Genomic DNA, 20284 nt, shown 5'->3' with positions numbered 1-20284 from the left:
CACACACACACACTCAAACACACTTCCACCAACTCCTCAAAGGCACGGAAACATGTAAGTATGTGGTGTGGGGTGGGGGTGTGGTGTGGGTATACCTGAAGCTGTAGTATGGTCTGGGAAACAAGTAGGTGTGTGTGTGGGGGAGGGTGGGGGGTGATGGGTGTGGGTATACCTGGAGCTGCAGAATGGTCTGGGTGGTGCTCTTCAACTCCTCCTCAGCGTGACTCCGCCCCCTCTCCACCTGCCTCAGCTGTTTGTGCAGGGCCCGCACCTGTCCACACCACACCACACCACACCACACACCTGTCTTTACCTTGTGACAGTGATGTATACTGCACACTACCAGACAGAAATGCTGACTTTCTCCGCACAAGTCTCTCTTACATCCAATCATATTTCTCCCACACGTCTCTCCTCACAAGTCTCTCTAACATCCAATCATATTCCTCCCACACGTCTCTCCGCACAAGTCTCTCTTACATCCAATCATATTTCTCCCACACGTCTCTCCGCACAAGTCTCTCTTTCATCCAATCATATTTCTCCCACACGTCTCTCCTCACAAGTCTCTCTAACATCCAATCATATTTCTCCCATACTTCTCTCCTCAAGTCTCCCTACATCCAATCATATTTCTCCCACACGTCTCTCCTCACAAGTCTCCCTACATCCAATCATATTTCTCCCACACGTCTCTCCTCACAAGTCTCTCTTACATCCAATCATATTTCTCCCACACGTCTCTCCTCACAAGTCTCTCTTACATCCAATCATATTTCTCCCACACATCTCTCCTCACAAGTCTCTCTAACATCCAATCATATTTCTCCCACACGTCTCTCCCCACACGTCTCCCTACATCCAATCATATTTCTCCCACACGTCTCTCCTCACAAGTCTCCCTACATCCAATCATATTTCTCCCACACGTCTCTCCCCACAAGTCTCCCTACATCCAATCATATTTCTCCCACACGTCTCTCCTCACAAGTCTCTCTTACATCCAATCATATTTCTCCCACACGTCTCTCCCCACAAGTCTCCCTACATCCAATCATATTTCTCCCACACGTCTCTCCTCACAAGTCTCTCTTACATCCAATCATATTTCTCCCACACGTCTCTCCCCACAAGTCTCCCTACATCCAATCATATTTCTCCCACACGTCTCTCCCCACAAGTCTTTCTTACATCCAATCATATTTCTCCCATACGTCTCTCAACACAAGTCTCCCTACATCCAATCATATTTCTCCCGCATGTCTCTCCCCACAAGTCTCCCTACATCCAATCATATTTCTCCCACACGTGTCTCTCACAAGTCTCCCTACATCCAATCATATTTCTCCCACACGTGTCTCTCACAAGTCTCCCTACATCCAATCATATTTCTCCCACACGTCTCTCCCCACAAGTCTCCCTACATCCAATCATATTTCTCCCACACGTGTCTCTCACAAGTCTCCCTACATCCAATCATATTTCTCCCACACGTCTCTCCCCACAAGTCTCTCTAACATCCAATCATATTTCTCCCACACGTGTCTCTCACAAGTCTCCCTACATCCAATCATATTTCTCCCACACGTGTCTCCCCACAAGTCTCTCTTACATCCAATCATATTTCTCCCACACGTCTCTCCTCACAAGTCTCCCTACATCCAATCATATTTCTCCCACACGTGTCTCTCACAAGTCTCCCTACATCCAATCATATTTCTCCCACACATCTCTCCCCACAAGTCTCTCTAACATCTTATCATACTTCTCCCATACTTCTCTCTAAATCCAATGACATTGCCAACTAGTTAATATCACAAACTACCTGTTCTTTTTTTTTTTCTTCCTCTTCTTCTTTTTTCCCCAGAAGAGAAAGTATCGCTGACCTTGTCACCTTTTAGAAATTAATGAAAACTTAGTCATCCACATTCATACATTACAGGGTTCTGTACGTTAAATAAAAATATATATAAAAAAATGTGCAAGAATTGCATGTGATGTTCATTTAACATGAACATAAATGTTCCCTAACATTTTGCAAAGATCACGACAAATGAATGACAACACTTCATGATTAAGTTCAACTTGTGTTCAGTCTTCCTCTCAACCTGTCTGCAAGTCTGTTTATTGATGTTCTTATGGGTGTGTGGTTTTTTCCTGTTTTCTTTTCTTTTAAATGAAGTGCTAGTTTTTCATGTGAACTCTACATATTGAAATCAAACTCAATATGGAGTTGTTTGTTTATGTTTTCCATCGCTTTCCAAATTGATTGCTTTGTAAAATTTTGACCTATCAAAATTGAATAAAAATGCTAAATAAAAATCTGGCAAATAAATCCTCTGTTGCCAAGACATGGAAGACCATACACCAAAACTCCTGTGATCCTGGGTTCAAATTCCACCTGTGTTTAGTAGATAAAGGTGGAGATTTTTCAAATCTCCCTGATCAACTGATTTTAGTGCCTAAACCCTGTTGTGTATTTTCAGATGCAGAACAACAAATACGCACGTTCAAGATCCTGTAATCCGTGTCAGCGTTCTGTGGGTTATGGAAATACCAACATACCCAGCATGCACACCCCCCAATTTTTGTTTGAGTATGTCTGCCTAAATGGTAGGATAAAAATGGCCATACACATAAAAGCCCGACTGTAGGTATGAGTCGATGTGGGAGCCAGAGCCAACAAATGGGGAAAAAAACACATACACAAAACAACATCAACAGCAAAATACTGTGCCACTGCTAAAAAAAAAAGAAAAAGAAACACCAAACAAAAAAGGAGAGACAGAAAGGAAAGCAAAGAATCAGAAGGGACAGACAGCCAGACAGAGTGCAGACAGACAGCCAGAGAATAGACCGAGAGAGGAGACAGGCAGACAGACATGAAGAGAAGAGACAGAGAGGACACACACACACACACACACACACACACACACACACACACACACAAACACACACACACACACACAGAGGAGACAGACAGACAGGAGATAGAGAGAGGAGGTTGACAGTTTCAGTTTCAGTTTCAGTAGCTCAAGGAGGCGTCACTGCGTTCGGACAAAACCATATACGCTACACCACATCTGCCAAGCAGATGCCCGACCAGCAGCGTAACCCAACGCGCTTAGTCAGGCCTTGAGAACACACACACACACACACACACAGAAAACAACAACAACAAAAAAAAAACAACAACAACAAAAAAAAACACAAAAAAAAAAACAAACAAACAAAAAAACGGGGGAATAAATAATAGATAAGCTTGCATAAATAAATAAATAAATAATAATTATAATATAGAAAAAGGTAGTAGTAATAATATTAGTAATACTAATAAAATGATAATAATAAAACATAAATAAATAAATAAATAAGACAACAATGGTGATAAATAAGCAAATAAATGTAAAATATGAAGACACACATTCACACATACACCCACACATGCATAACAGAAATGCACCAGACATGCAGTTTCACATATATGAAAGCACAGTCAAATACATATAAACGTACATGAGCTCCAACACACACACACACACACGCATTACCGTGCACCTCCTCTACCCCCCTCCTCCACACACTCATGTCTAGTCTAAGTATCGCAGCTTCCACGGCACACACACACACACACACAAACACACACTCACAGAGATGAACACTTACTTGTACAAGCACATATGAAAGCACAGTCAAATACATATAAACGTACATGAGCTCCAACACACACACACACACACACACACACACACACACATTACCTTGCACCTCCTCTACCCCCTCCTCCACACACTCATTTCTAGTCTACGTATCGCAGCTTCCACGGCACACACACACACACACACAAACACACACTCACAGAGATGAACACTTACTTGTACAAGCACACACACATACGCCCATATCTCCCACCCCCAACCCCATACACGTACATACAAAGATATATATATATATATATATACACGTTCCAATATCCTGTTGCTCCCACAGTGTAGGCATGCATACACTCACATACCTCATCCTCTACCCCACCTCCCCCCGCACTCCCACCTCCCCTCACACACACACACACACACACACACGTACACATATCTCTCCTGACACTTGTGTACAATTTCACTCTCGCGCATTCACAAACGCACTCAAAAGCACAGACCCACACATACACACAAACACACACAGCCGCCACTGACTGGCCGCAAGAGGGATGGGAAAAGATCTCTGATGCCAAGAACGTGGCGTCTAGTGTGTTGCTCGGTCTATTGTATTTGGAAAGGCCCACAGAGACTCTGTTCCGTTTTGAAGAAATTTGCGCAATGTTGGTTTGGAAATGATGCCGATATTTGTTTGATTTGCAAAGCATCGTGCTCTACCTTTCATGTTAGATTTGCGGCCGCTCCCTCTCTCTGCTTCTATTTCTTTGAGGCGATCGATGGTGTGATGGCCTTGTACCTGTTCTTTTTGGTATTCTTTGACTTTTCTGAGGATTTCCGATTTTCCTAGATGTAGGCTGCTCGTTGGTGTTGCGTTACCAGCAAGTCTGTCAGCTCGCTCATTTCCCTTAACACCTGCATGTCCCGGGCAGTATGACCATGTGAGTTTTTTAATCTGAAAGTTGCGCATTGCGTTATGCCACTCTGGGCTTCCCATTCCGTTTTCAATTTTCTGTATGAGGTTCATTGAGTCGGTTAGAATCATGGCATGTTGGTTTCCGGGCGTATGGAAGGACGATAGCCACTGGAGGGCATGTGTCACGGCTTCAACTTCCATCGTTAGGCTGGAGGTTGTGACTTTGTAGGCAGCATTCTCTTCCCAAATTGTTTTTCCATTTTGTTTCGCAGTGAATCCCCAGCCAGACTGGTCTTTGGTGACTGAGCCATCTGTGTATATGATGATGTCCTCTTCTTTACTGTTTTCTTCTATAAGCAGCTTCACTTCCGCATCAGTTTTGCCCTCTGGCCATTCCCGACAATGTCTTCCTAGAGTGGGTGAAATGACTGTGTTGAATAGATGGTTGAGGTTTTGGGGTTTTTTCTCCCATTCTTTTGTTTCTTTCAGGTCTTGAAGTCGGCATACTAGCTGGATTGTGTCTTCTGCTTGCCCCATCCATGATCTTCCTCGTCCTAGACGGCTGCCTTTTTGTTCTTTTTGTCTACACGAAGGGCCTTGCAGACTTAAACAACAATGGAATTGCTCGGGTGCTTACCCTTGCGGATGATGGCCTGGTCTTCAAAACTTCGAAAAATGCTCAGGAAAGAACTGAAGCCGTCCAGAAACAACTAAACAATATTGCTCAATGGTGCAAAGACACAGGATCTTCCATCAATCCAGCGAAAGCCCAAACGTTGCTGTGCACCCTCAACAACAAAACCGCGAGCAAATCACCACCTTCTGTGTCATTCGATGGGATTCAAATTGAGAAAACTGAATGCCTACGCTACCTAGGAATACACTTCGACAGGATGCTGACCTTCAGAAAACATACGGAAAACACTGTTCTCAAATGCAAAAAGGGCCTTTCAGTCTTAAAAGCAATGGCAACCAAAGGAATTGAACAACGCCACCTCTTCCTGCTATACCAATCACTCGTCCTCAGTGTGATCGACTACGGACTTGGGCTAACAACACCGTCTCAAAGCAACCTCCTAAAATTAGAGTCCAAAATGAAGCTATGAGGCTGATCCTTGGAACAACAAAAGACACACCCACAGAAACCATGCGATACCTGCTTGACCTTCCTTCAGTGCAGGCCAGAAACAAGTTAGAACAGGTCAAGACCTACTTCAAAGCATTAGAAAACCCTCAAAACCCACTGCATGACGCAGTCAAAGAACAAAAAAAAAAGTTGACAGACAGAGAGGAGACAGAGAAAGAAGACAGACAGACAGACAGACACAAAGAGAAGGACAGAGAGGAGTGAAAGACAGACTTACACACACACACACAGTGGAGACAGACAGAGTGGAGAGACAGACAGACAGGCAGACAGACAGAGAGGGGAAAGACAGACACACACACACACACAACACACAGAGTGGAGACAGACAGACAGAGAGTGGAGACAGCCAGCCAGCCAGACTGAATACAGACCTCAGCGTGTGAGGCGACGGCCCTGCTGTCAGCCTGCTGTATGAGGTGTGTCATGGTGTTGAGTCGCTGTGTGAAGTGCTCCTTCAGTCTCTCCTCCTCCCTCCTCTCCACGTCACCCCCTCCCTCTCCGCCCCTCCCCTCCACCTCCACCCGCCCCACCTGGGGACAAGGCACATTGTCCATGAGCAGTGCAGCACACACTGCCGGCCTCAATAACATTTACAAAGCTTATGATGATAATGACAACAAGGAGGGTTTGCAGGCCGGCTTTCGTGGTGAATCTTTCATGGCTTGCAGAGTGAGAAGTAGGTCACATGTCGTCATGGGCAGCCCACCACTGTAACTATCTTTTCTAGTTTTGCACTGCCTCTGTTCGGACAACTTTTTAGCACAGCTTATAAATGGGTCAGTTGCTAACACGTAATGGCTGAGATGTGACAAGAAACAAACTTAAGGTAAACACAGAAGACTACAGCAAATGATGGGAGTAATTATAAAACCCAATACATCTCGTAAACTTGCAAGAACAGTCACCAAAATTATTCAGAGTCCTTTTGTCAGGATACTGATTTCCACAATGAAATTTGAGCCTTTTGGGGAACTGGAAAAAAACAAGAAATGGAGACGAGCATGGGCATGCAGTTCTCACTAAAAACACTTGGGGAATCTCCAAGAAAATCAGATGAAAGTGGGTCTGAAAACCCTCCCTTTTAATCATGTACATTTGTATTGCGCACTTTCTAAGAGCTCAATGCACTTTACATGAAAGAAAATGTTACAATTTACTCATGAACACTCTCTCTCTCCACTTCCCCCCCCCCCACCTCTCTCATCCTTCATACAAGCAAAGCAAGTTGGCAGGCATGGGGAGGTGTTGTACAGGTAAGCTTTCAAACTCTTGAAGAAAAACCCCATCAAACAGTGATTAAGCGAAAAAATATTGTGAAAATGTTCAAAACCACACTCGTTTTTGACAAAGCAGTGGGTTAAACTTAAAAGTAGTATTTGTATTTGTATTCCTTTTTATCACAACAGATTTCTCTGTGTGAAATTTGGGCTGCTCTCCCCAGGGAGAGCGTGTCGCTACACTACAGCGCCACCCATTTTTTTGTATTTTTTCCTGCGTGCAGTTTTATTTGTTTTTCCTGTCGAAGTGGATTTTTCTACAGAATTTTGCCAGGAACAACCCTTTTGTTGCCGTGGGTTCTTTTACGTGCGCTAAGTGCATGCTGCACACGGGACCTCGGTTTATTGTCTCATCCGAATGACTAGTGTCCAGACCACCACTCAAGGTCTAATGGAGGGGGAGAAAATATTGGCGGCTGAGCCGTGATTCGAAACAGCGCCCTCAGATTCTCTCTCTTCCTAGGCGGACGCGTTACCTCTAGGCCATCACTCCACTGTTGACATACATATCTCTGAACATAACATATTCAGTTATCAACACAGTATCTGATAGGCACAACAGCCCAGTAGTTACACAGCACTGGACTTTCAATCTGAGGGTTCAAATTCTGGTCATGGTGTTGGGGGGTAGAAAGGAGGGGGTTGGGGGGGGGAGTGATGGTCCCAGGTCAACAGATGTGCAGATCTGCCAGTGCCTGAACCTCCTTTGTGTGTATATACACGCAGAAGACAAAATGTGCACACTAAAGATCTTGTAATCCATGTCAGCATTCGCTGGGTTATGGAAACACGAACATGCCCAGCATGCACACCCCACAAAATAAGAGTACGGCTGCCTACATGGCTGGGTGAAAATGGTCATTCATACATATGAACAAAAAAAGGAGTTGCAGCCCATGAATTCAGAAGGAAGAAGAAATTCAACACTTTAGAGCACTTCTTATAAAAAACAAAAAGTGACCCAGCCACTTCACGGTGACGACGACGAACTGAACCAAGCAGCGGGTGCAATAGCCGAGTGGTTAAAGCGTTGGACTTTCAATATGAGGGTCATGGGTTCAAATGTTGGTAACAGTGCCTGGTGGGTAAAGGGCAGAGATTTTTCCGATCTCCCAGGTCAACATATGTGCAGGCCTGTTAGTGCTTGAACCCCCTTCATGTGTATACGCACGCAGAAGATCAAATATCATGGGCAGAGATTTTTCCAATCTCCCAGGTCAACATATATGCAGGCCTGTTAGTGCCTGAACCCCCTTCATGTATATACGCACGCAGAAGATCAAATATGCACATTAAAGATCATGTCATCCATGTCGCCGTTTGCTGGGTTATGGAGACAATAACATACCCAGCATGCACACCAGAGTATGGCTACCAACATGGTGGGATAAATAAAGAAAACGGTCATAAGCGTAAAATGCTGCATGTCTGTATGAGTGTATGTGTGTGTGGCTGAAACCTGATTGAATGACACAGGAAATGAATGATGAGTGTCCAAATAGCAGCCATCAGTCAGGTCTACCCAGGTAGGCAGCCTGTTGTGTAAATGACCCCGTGTTTGTAAAGCGCTTTTTAGCTTGGTCTCCAACGGAAGATAGGCACTATATAGTATCCATATGATCATCATCATCATCACTCACAATGACAGGTTCCACAGGACCGCTGGACCAGGTTGACTGTCGACGCCGATCTGTGGAGGGGGAGGAGGAAGGGAGAGGGGGAGGGCCAAGCTCCTTGCTGACATCACCGATGTCCCCGACACCCACAGTCCCCCCGGTCACCCCACCACTGCTGTGTAGTGCTGCCAGCTCTTGTTCCAACATCTTCGCTTTCTGTCCGACACAGTACACAGCCCGAGTGTCGACTTGACACACTCCAACATAGTACACACCCTGTGTGTCAACTTGGCACACTCCACCACAGTACACACCCTGTGTGTCAACTTGGCACACTCCACCACAGTACACACCCTGTGTGTCAACTTGGCACACTCCACCACAGTACACACCCTGTGTGTCAACTTGGCACACTCCACCACAGTACACACCCTGTGTGTCAACTTGGCACACTCCACCACAGTACACACCCTGTGTGTCAACTTGGCACACTCCACCACAGTACACACCCTGTGTGTCAACTTGACACATTCAAACACATACTGTGGGCAATAACACAATTAATACAGTTTTTTAATTAAAAAAATTGAATAACTTTTTCAAAAACCTTTAAATCCCATTAAGGTCAAACTGCTGACTAAAGCGTGTTGGTTATGCTGCTGGTCACGTATCTGCCCAGCAGATGCGGTGTAACATAAACGGATTCGTCTGAATGCAGTGACGCCTCTTTGAGAAACTGATACTGATACTTCAGGAACCTGGAAGAAAGGCATGGTATTCTGAGTGCCAGCTTTTGCCTTTGGAATGAATAATCATCTACTACTACATGAGAACCTAATTTCAGTCAAACAGATCCCAGCACTGAACCTTGTGCATTAGTTTCTGGCACACGATTCCGGGATATGTAAACTGTATCATACTGCGTTACTTTTTTTCTCTGTATGAAATCTGCCAGCTCTGTGGGGAGAGCATGTCACCACAGCGCAGCACCGCCCATATTTTTTGTATTATCTTTAATATTAACATTATCAGTATGATCATTACTGGGTTTTTTGTCATCAAAAACATCACCACTTTACCCACCCCTCAGCATTAAATCACCAATCCACTTTCTCTTTCCTGGCTTCATCCTCATGGAACACACTCCCGTTTCCTGTCCACCATGCTGTTTCTTGCCCTTCTTTCAAAACCTCTTTGAAAACTATTTCCAGCCATTCAAATCAGTAACAAATTTCTTGTCTTCACTTTTATGTTTTATTCTAATTTTTACTTCTATTGTTACTATTTTTAAATGTGCACATGTTTATATACCTTGAGTGGCCAAGGTGTGCTTGTATCTGAGTGTGTGTGTGTCTACATCTTGTGTGGAGAGGGTAAGGGTTTGTGGGTTGGAGTTGGAGCAGGAGGATCTGTGCATGCAGGTATACTGTGTGTGTTTTTAGTATGCATATGTCATTGTGCTTTTCATTGTAAATGGCTAAGGATTTCGTATCATCAAATTGGGCGTACCAAATGTCTTCTCATTATTATTATTAATCCTACCCCAAGCCCCACCAGCCCCATGTATGAATGTATGATAGTCAGTCATGTTTGACAGCAGAGGAGGCAACTGCTGTCCCACTATCTGGGCCAGAATTTGATTATGGTGGAGAGTGTCTTGCCCAAGTCACATCCCCACTCTCTCAGCCAAGAAGGTGTTAGGACAGTCGGCGTTGAGGGTTGTTCCCAAAGGCCAACTAGCCCGCAAGACTGCAGCATTAAGAGCCAGTGCAATCTTGCCTACTAGTTTGAGAGTCATAGTCCTTCACAAAACACTAAACTATAAATGACTTCCCATTGCAATAGAGCAACACAGCTCTCACTTTGCTGTTGGCCCAACAGTAAACTGATGTCAATCTGTGACATAAGCTGAGTGTTGGATACCTACCTGTCGGTAAGCGTCGTACTTGACCTTGAGGAGTTGCAGCTCCAACACCAGGTGTTCCTTGTCCTGCTCCACACGACCTGCGCGACCTTGCAGCAGCGCCATCTGGCGGCCCAGACCTTCCCGGCTCTCCACAGAGTTGGCCATCACTCGCCGGTTCTCCACCGCTGTCTGGTGGGGTACTGAGTCCGGCCGGGCCTGGGGGGAAGGGATGGGGGGAAATAATGATGATGAGAATAAGAATAATTATCATGATGACAATTGTATGATACTACTACTTCAACTAGTACGATGATACTACTACTACTACAAATATTCCTAATAATAATAATCATCATCATTATAATAATAATAATAATAATGTAAATCATGATTTACTAGTAATAATTCTAATAATGATAATAACAACATTATTAACAATAAAAATAATGATTACAGCAACAATAATCATAATAATGTAACTATATTTATAATAACAAAACTACTATTACTACTACAATGATATGGAGTATTTATATTGAGCAAACTCTCCATACAGTGGGCTCTAAGCATCTCTCATGAAACAATACATGTAAAAAATACACAATAGTGCATAAAGATACATAACAGTACGAGCAGCCATGACAAAAACATATGATATGAATATACTTCAAGAGAATAATACAAACTGCTTCTGTGTTTTGTAGTAATTCTGTGTGGATAGTACATGCGTGGATATGTATGTGTGTTGGGGGGGGGGAGGTGTGTTGGGAGGGGGTGGAGGAAGATGCGCAAGAGCCACTGTTTTTTTGGTTTTTTTTAATGATTTTTAAATGTGAAATGGCTGATGATTAAATATCATTTTTAATACCACAAGCACATACCAAATTATTCTGTTTGAAGCTAACATCAGAAAAAGCACAAAATAAGCCTGTCACCCACACTTATATCACACGCAAACCCTCTGTCAATAAAATCATGATGAACAAAGTTTTTCCTGGCAATGAACTTTTCAATCATGTGTCCATCTTTCAGCTGACAACTGAAGCTGAACTTACATCTGTAGACCAGGTACAAGAATTGTTTGGCCAGCAATAAGATGAGATACAGGAGGTTCTGTGGCAGAACTGGTTAGGCACTGGACCTCTGATCCAGTCTTCACCAGTTGAAGGCCCCAATTTGGCTTGGTGCTGTATCCTTGAAAAGGAAATTGTCTTCCTAAAATTACATTTAAGTAACATACTTACCATGACCCACTAGTGCAGACTCTGGCAGGGGTCCGACGTTCCTATCCTGTGCAAACTACTATCCGCCTATGCAGAGAAAACGAAAGTAGCTACGGCCGATAACCTCCTGGAAGTAGGTAACCTCCCCTTTGCCCCCCTGACTAGCGCCCTCTTTTTCCAGCAGCCATCTTGACTCCTGTTCCTGTGCTCTTCATACGGCTATTTTTTTTTTGTATTTTCTGTCTGTCTGTCGATTCTCTGGCGTTCTTGTTTTTTGTCAAATTATGTCTTCAACCAGGTCACAAAATTATATGGCTCGACTGGGCGATCGGGCTAATATTAAGGCGCAATTGCAATCTATTCGCGGACACTCTGGGCCCTCTACTTCTGGCTCTCTCAACAACACCAACCCGCCGCCTCCTCCACTTCACTCCCACTTTACTCCCAATTTCCTCACTCCATCCAGTTGTGAAAAGGAACCCGACTTTGACTGGGGAAGGTAAATGTGGGCAAAGGAGAGGACTGGGCCCCAGCCTTCCTATGCTGTGTCCAGGACACAGTGGATGCTAATTCACTGCCCTGATGGCCATGGAAGGTTGATGGGACCTTTAACTTTCATGCTGTAACAAATGGTGGAGTGGGGGGGGATCAAAGTCTGTACTTCCAGAGATGCCAACCCCTGTCAAGTGTTTGTAGGAACAATCAGGAAATTTGGCAGGAACATTCTAAATTTGGAAGGAACACTTCGACTCCGAGTCACATCAGCAAACGTATGTTCTATCTACAAGGCATAGAATTACTTGGGCCTACCTGCACCACGGTGTAACTGCTTCGATTAAGCTGATTGGTCCATTCAATGCTGTTTCAATGTAAACACGCACACAATTAGCTGAGCATCATCACGTGAGACCAAGGTTAGTAGTGACTGCCCTGACCTTATCACCGATAGGTCTAGATCGTCTGGGTAATGTTATGACTGGAAAGCATGTGATCATGCTATGTAATTGAAAGTGAACTTGTCAGAACAATTTTGATGTTTGCTTGAAACCAGAGCTGCCATCGAGCATAACATGTGGTGAAATTGTTTACAGTTGACATCTCTGTAGATTTGTCAGACCCTACCCAAGAGTTGAGAGCAGCCAGGAAGGTAGCAGCCCTGCAGTGGAAGTGGGTGACCTGGGGATGGAAGCGAGGTCCCTCTCTGGCCGACAGGGCTCCGTCACTGCTGCTGCTGACTGGAGCCCCTCCCACGTCGCTGCTGGCCATGAAGAACTCCAGGTTTTCCGTCATGAACACCGACATCTGAAGCAGAACATCATGCACATCTGATGTTGATGTGTCTACAAAGAACTGATGAATGAATGAATGCATTTTACTTACTGGGGGTAAGACAGTACACATACATTGCTTTTTTTTTTCTCGTCCAGTCGTTGAAAGAAGCGACGTCTATAAAGACTGGATGAATATATTTCAATCACTGAAGGAAGCGATGTCTATAATGAATGAATGAATGAATGCATATACTTTGTTTACTAAGGGTAACAGAGTGAGCATACAATGCTTTTTTTTCCCCCACCCAGTCCTTGAAATGAATGAATACACTTTATCTACTGAGGGTAACAGTGAGCATACAATGCTTTTTTCCCCCACCCAGTCCTTGAAATGAATGAATACACTTTATCTACTGAGGGTAACAGTGAGCATACAATGCTTTTTTTCTTCATTTTGTCCAGTCCTTAAAGAAGCCATGTCTAATAAAGAATGAATGAATGAATACACTTTATTTACTAAGGGTAACAGAGTAAGCATACAAAGGAAATTTTCTTCATAAAATTACGTTTATGTAACATACTTAACCATGACCCACTAGTGCAGACTCCAGCAGGGGTCTAATTCCTGTCCTGTGCAAACTACTATCCACCTATGTGGAGAAAACGAAAGTAGCTACGACCGATAACCTCCCAAAGTAGGTTACCTCCCTTCGCATCCCTGACTAGCGCCCTCTTTTTCTGGCAGCCATCTTGACTCCTGCTCCTGTGCTCTGCATACAGCTAAGTTGGTTTTTTTGGGGGTTTTTTTTCTGCCTGTCTATTGATTCTTTGGCGCTCTCCTTTTGTGTCTCATCATGATTTCCCGTCCAGCCCTTGACAGAAGTGATGTCTGTAAAGAATGAATGAACGAATATATCTTATTCACTGAGGGTAACAGAATGAGTGCACAATGCTTTTTTCTTTTCTTTTCTTTTCTTCGGCCAGCCCGTACAACAATGAGAGAAGTGAGGCCTTAAAAATTCACTTGTTTCTCAATCAACTACAGAAGCAAAGTTCTGTGAATATTTATCACATTTGCGCACACGCACGCACACACACACACACACATACACACACGCCAGGCACATGCACATGTTGCACAAGCACACAAATAAACACAGACACCCCCTGTACAAGCAGAGTGATCACAGGTGGACTTAGCAGGGCACATCTGACACCATATCCAAGATATTCACAGTGACATTGTATCGTATTCTGCTCTTTAGTCATGACATATTTCTCTGTGTTAAACATGAGCTGCTCTCCCCAAGAAGAGCACATTGCTACACTGCAGGGCCACCCTTTTCTTGCGTTTTTCCTTCCTTCAGTGTATTCAATTTCCCATTAAAGTGGACTTTTCTATAAAAATTTGTCAGGGACAACCATTTTGTTGCTGTGGGTTCTTAAACACATGCTAAGTGCATGCTACACAAGGAACCTCAGTTTATTGTCTTATCCAAATAACAAGCGTCCAGATCAAGGTCTAGTGGAGGGGGATAAAATACTGGCAAGTAGGTCCTGTACACTCAGATTTTTTTTTTTTTTTTTTTTTTTTTTTTTTGCTTCCTAGGTGAAGGACTTTCAACCAGGCCAGCACTCTATGATCCAAGAGGTCAGTCTGACCCCACACATGACCCAAGTCACTGTCCCTGACTGACCTTTCCGGCTGACGTTACCATGGAGACCAGGGAGGACACCACACACTCGTCCAACATCTTCAGTTTGGGGGTTGCCGCCGGCAACTGGTGCTCCAGAGACACCTTGGCGTTGTACACCTTGGAGATCTCTGAAAAAAAAAAAATGACACAGTGCTGCTGAGAAAGCACTCAACTGTCCTGTCCTGGTTTTGCTCAAACATACTTGACTGATGTACCTGAGCAACCAAGTTTTGCTCGAATGTAATGGAGTGATAGGTCTGAGTGACAACTTTTAATTGATTTATTCATTTATTGCATTACCAACTGAATGTGCTTGAGTGTCATATTTTTGCCATTAATGCATTTACACATGTCAGTGTCAGTAACCATTAGAAAATAGTTAAAACAATGACAGCAAAAACAAAAACAAAAAAAACAAGAAATAATAACATCAACAGCTACTTAAAAAACAACAACACAAAAGCTGGTCAACAACAACAAAAAAACATGAAAAAAGTACAACAGAATAGAGAGGACACAAAGTGTTAAAGAAATAAATGTAAAAGAAAAGAAATAACAAAAAGGATCAAACTAACTTAAAAGAATGAAAAGAATCATGAAGTGAGAAAATCAAATACTTACAAAAAAACAACAAAAAAACAAAAACAGAAACAAAACAACAAAAGTTAAAAACAAAAACAAGATACAGAAAAATAGAAAGAAAACAAAAAGATGGAAAGAATGGAAACAACAGAAACAGAGGAGACAAAGAGATAGAGACAGGTGAGAGGAGACAGGTGACAACCTCTGGTGAAGTCATGCAGAACAAAGAGATAGAGACAGACAGGTGAGAGGAGACAGGTGAAGAACCTCTGGTGAAGTCATGCAGGACAAAGAGATAGAGACAGACAGGTGAGAGGAGACAGGTGAAGAACCTCTGGTGAAGTCATGCAGGACAAAGAGATAGAGACAGACAGGTGAGAGGAGACAGGTCACAACCTCTGGTGAAGTCATGCAGGACAAAGAGACAGAGACAGACAGGTGAGAGGAGACAGGTGAGAACCTCTGGTGAAGTCATGCAGGACAAAGAGACAGAGACAGACAGGTGAGAGGAGACAGGTGAGAACCTCTGGTGAAGTCATGCAGAACAAAGAGATAGAGACAGACAGGTGAGAACCTCTGGTGAAGTCATGCAGGACAAAGAGATAGAGACAGACAGGTGAGAGGAGACAGGTGAGAACCTCTGGTGAAGTCATGCAAAACAAAGAGATAGAGACAGACAGGTGAGAGGAGACAGGTGACAACCTCTGGTGAAGTCATGCAGAACAAAGAGATAGAGACAGACAGGTGAGAGGAGACAGGTGAGAACCTCTGGTGAAATCATACAGAACAAAGAGATAGAGACAGACAGGTGAGAGGAGACAGGTGAAGAACCTCTGGTGAAGTCATGCAGAACAAAGAGATAGAGACAGACAGGTGAGAGGAGACAGGTGACAACCTCTGGTGAAGTCATGCAGAACAAAGAGATAGAGACAGACAGGTGAGAGGAGACAGGTGACAACCTCTGGTGAAGTCATGCAGAACAAAGAGATAGAGACAGACAGGTGAGAGGAGACAGGTGACAACCTCTGGTGAAGTCATGCAGGACAAAGAGATAGAGACAGACAGGTGAGAGGAGACAGGTGAGAACCTCTGGTGAAATCATACAGAACAAAGAGATAGAGACAGACAGGTGAGAGGAGACAGGTGACAACCTCTGGTGAAGTCATGCAGAACAAAGAGATAGAGACAGACAGGTGAGAACCTCTGGTGAAGTCATGCAGAACAAAGAGACAGAGACAGACAGGTGAGAGGAGACAGGTGACAACCTCTGGTGAAGTCATGCAGGACAAAGAGATACAGACAGACAGGTGAGAGGAGACAGGTGAGACAGGTGAGAACCTCTGGTGAAGTCATGCAGAACAAAGAGATAGAGACAGACAGGTGAGAAACTCTGGTGAAGTCATGCAGGACAAAGAGATACAGACAGACAGGTGAGAGGAGACAGGTGACAACCTCTGGTGAAGTCATGCAGAACAAAGAGATAGAGACAGACAGGTGAGAGGAGACAGGTGACAACCTCTGGTGAAGTCATGCAGAACAAAGAGATAGAGACAGACAGGTGAGAACCTCTGGTGAAGTCATGCAGAACAAAGAGATAGAGACAGACAGGTGAGAACCTCTGGTGAAGTCATGCAGAACAAAGAGATAGAGACAGACAGGTGAGAGGAGACAGGTGACAACCTCTGGTGAAGTCATGCAGGACAAAGAGATAGAGACAGACAGGTGAGAGGAGACAGGTGACAACCTCTGGTGAAGTCATGCAGGACAAAGAGATAGAGACAGACAGGTGAGAGGAGACAGGTGAGAACCTCTGGTGAAGTCACGCAGAACAAAGAGATAGAGACAGACAGGTGAGAGGAGACAGGTGACAACCTCTGGTGAAGTCACGCAGGACAAAGAGATAGAGACAGACAGGTGAGAGGAGACAGGTGAGAACCTCTGGTGAAGTCATGCAGGACAAAGAGACAGAGACAGACAGGTGAGAGGAGACAGGTGAAGAACCTCTGGTGAAGTCATGCAGGACAAAGAGATACAGACAGACAGGTGAGAGGAGACAGGTGACAACCTCTGGTGAAGTCATGCAGGACAAAGAGATAGAGACAGACAGGTGAGAGGAGACAGGTGACAACCTCTGGTGAAGTCATGCAGGACAAAGAGATAGAGACAGACAGGTGAGAACCTCTGGTGAAGTCATGCAGAACAAAGAGATAGAGACAGACAGGTGAGAACCTCTGGTGAAGTCATGCAGAACAAAGAGATAGAGACAGACAGGTGAGAGGAGACAGGTGACAACCTCTGGTGAAGTCATGCAGGACAAAGAGATAGAGACAGACAGGTGAGAGGAGACAGGTGACAACCTCTGGTGAAGTCATGCAGGACAAAGAGATAGAGACAGACAGGTGAGAGGAGACAGGTGAGAACCTCTGGTGAAGTCACGCAGAACAAAGAGATAGAGACAGACAGGTGAGAGGAGACAGGTGACAACCTCTGGTGAAGTCACGCAGGACAAAGAGATAGAGACAGACAGGTGAGAGGAGACAGGTGACAACCTCTGGTGAAGTCATGCAGGACAAAGAGATAGAGACAGACAGGTGAGAGGAGACAGGTGACAACCTCTGGTGAAGTCATGCAGGACAAAGAGATAGAGACAGACAGGTGAGAGGAGACAGGTGAGAACCTCTGGTGAAGTCATGCAGGACAAAGAGATAGAGACAGACAGGTGAGAGGAGACAGGTGACAACCTCTGGTGAAGTCATGCAGAACAAAGAGATAGAGACAGACAGGTGAGAACCTCTGGTGAAGTCATGCAGAACAAAGAGATAGAGACAGACAGGTGAGAGGAGACAGGTGACAACCTCTGGTGAAGTCATGCAGAACAAAGAGATAGAGACAGACAGGTGAGAGGAGACAGGTGACAACCTCTGGTGAAGTCATGCAGGACAAAGAGACAGAGACAGACAGGTGAGAGGAGACAGGTGAGACAGGTGAAGAACCTCTGGTGGAGTCATGCAGCTGGTCCATCATTCTGGACAGCAGTCTGAACATCCTGCCATGACTAGACACCGGGTGACTGGCAGTCGGCCGGCCTGTAACACACACAGCACCACACTTTCACTTCACAGCCTGTAACACACACAGCACCACACTTTCACTTCACAGCCTGTAACACACACAGCACCACACTGTCACTTCACAGCCTGTAACACACAGCACCACACTGTCACTTCACAGTCTGTAACACACAGCACCACACTGTCACTTCACAGCCTGTAACACACAGCACCACACTGTCACTTCACAGTCTGTAACACACAGCACCATACTGTCACTTCACAGTCTAACACACAGCACCACACTGTCACTTCACAGCCTGTAACACACAGCACCACACTGTCACTTCACAGCATGTAACACACACAGCACCACACTTTCACTTCACAGTCTGTAACACACAGCACCACACTGTCACTTCACAGTCTGTAACACACAGCACCACACTGTCACTTCACAGTCTGTAACACACACAGCACCACACTGTCACTTCACAGCCTGTAACACACAGCATCACACTGTCACTTCACAGTCTGTAACACACAGCACCACACTGTCACTTCACAGCCTGTAACACACACAGCACTACACTGTCACTTCACAGCCTGTAACACACAGCACCACACTGTCACTTCACAGTCTGTAACACACAGCACCACACTGTCACTTCACAGCATGTAACACACACAGCACCACACTGTCACTTCACAGCCTGTAACACACAGCACCACACTGTCACTTCACAGTCTGTAACACACACATCACCACACTGTCACTTCACAGTCTGTAACACACACAGCACCACACTGTCACTTCACAGCCTGTAACACACAGCATCACACTGTCACTTCACAGTCTGTAACACACAGCACCACACTGTCACTTCACAGCCTGTAACACACACAGCACCACACTGTCACTTCACAGCCTGTAACACACAGCACCACACTGTCACTTCACAGTCTGTAACACACAGCACCACACTGTCACTTCACAGCATGTAACACACAGCACCACACTGTCACTTCACAGCCTGTAACACACAGCAACACACTGTCACTTCACAGTCTGTAACACACAGCACCACACTGTCACTTCACAGCCTGTAACAAACACAGCACCACACTGTCACTTCACATCCTGTAACACACAGCACCACACTGTCACTTCACATCCTGTAACACACACAGCACCACACTGTCACTTCACAGCCTGTAACACACAGCACCACACTGTCACTTCACAGCCTGTAACACACACAGCACCACACTGCCACTTCACAGCCTGTAACACACACAGCACCACACTGTCACTTCACAGTCTGTAACACACACAGCACCACACTGTCACTTCACAGACTGTAACACACAGCACCACACTGTCACTTCACAGCCTGTAACACACACAGCACCACACTGTCACTTCACAGCCTGTAACACACAGCACCACAATGTCACTTCACAGCCTGTAACACACAGCACCACACTGTCACTTCACAGCCTGTAACACACAGCACCACACTTTCACTTCACAGCATGTAACACACACCAGGCAAGCCTACCCCCAAATTTGCTTTTCAGGAAGAACACACATTAGAATCAGGGACATGGTATTACCCTCCCATTACAAAACAGGTTTGTGATCCACAGCATTCATAAAACAGGTTTGTGATCCACAGCGTTCACAGAACAAGTTTGCGATCCACAGCATTCATAGAACAGGTCTGCGATCCACAGCATTCATGGAACAGGTTGCAATCCACAGCACTCATGTTCTTTTGCATTCATGATACAAATGTGACTTTGTTTGCTATAAATCTCCTCCAATTACATGCTATCATCTTTCACTATTTCAAGCTATGCAGTCCGTCTAAATCTCAAGGACTTTCAAGATCTAGAAAAGATAACTAAAGTGTCAAAACGTATATACTTTAATTTTGTTT

The 20284-nt window shown here is 44.7% G+C and overlaps 1 protein-coding gene across 1 annotated transcript in view; it reads right to left on the bottom strand.

Annotated features, from left to right (window-relative positions):
• LOC143281684 (protein phosphatase 1 regulatory subunit 21-like) overlaps positions 1 to 20284 on the bottom strand; it is a 38410-nt gene that overhangs the window by 2487 nt on the left and 15639 nt on the right. The window contains exons 11-17 of the mRNA XM_076586933.1: positions 18285 to 18377; positions 14710 to 14837; positions 12864 to 13043; positions 10540 to 10734; positions 8637 to 8828; positions 6091 to 6249; positions 173 to 271 (exon numbers count right to left, since the gene is read on the bottom strand). Of these exons, the coding sequence (XP_076443048.1) occupies positions 173 to 271; positions 6091 to 6249; positions 8637 to 8828; positions 10540 to 10734; positions 12864 to 13043; positions 14710 to 14837; positions 18285 to 18377 (1046 nt within the window). The remainder of the gene's footprint in view (positions 1 to 172; positions 272 to 6090; positions 6250 to 8636; positions 8829 to 10539; positions 10735 to 12863; positions 13044 to 14709; positions 14838 to 18284; positions 18378 to 20284) is intronic.

The sequence above is a fragment of the Babylonia areolata genome, chromosome 4 (genome assembly GCF_041734735.1).
Source record: "Babylonia areolata isolate BAREFJ2019XMU chromosome 4, ASM4173473v1, whole genome shotgun sequence".
Classification (NCBI taxonomy): Eukaryota; Metazoa; Mollusca; class Gastropoda; order Neogastropoda; family Buccinidae; genus Babylonia; species Babylonia areolata.
Note: the sequence above shows the minus strand (reverse complement) of the source record. Positions and strands in the feature narration are given on the sequence as shown.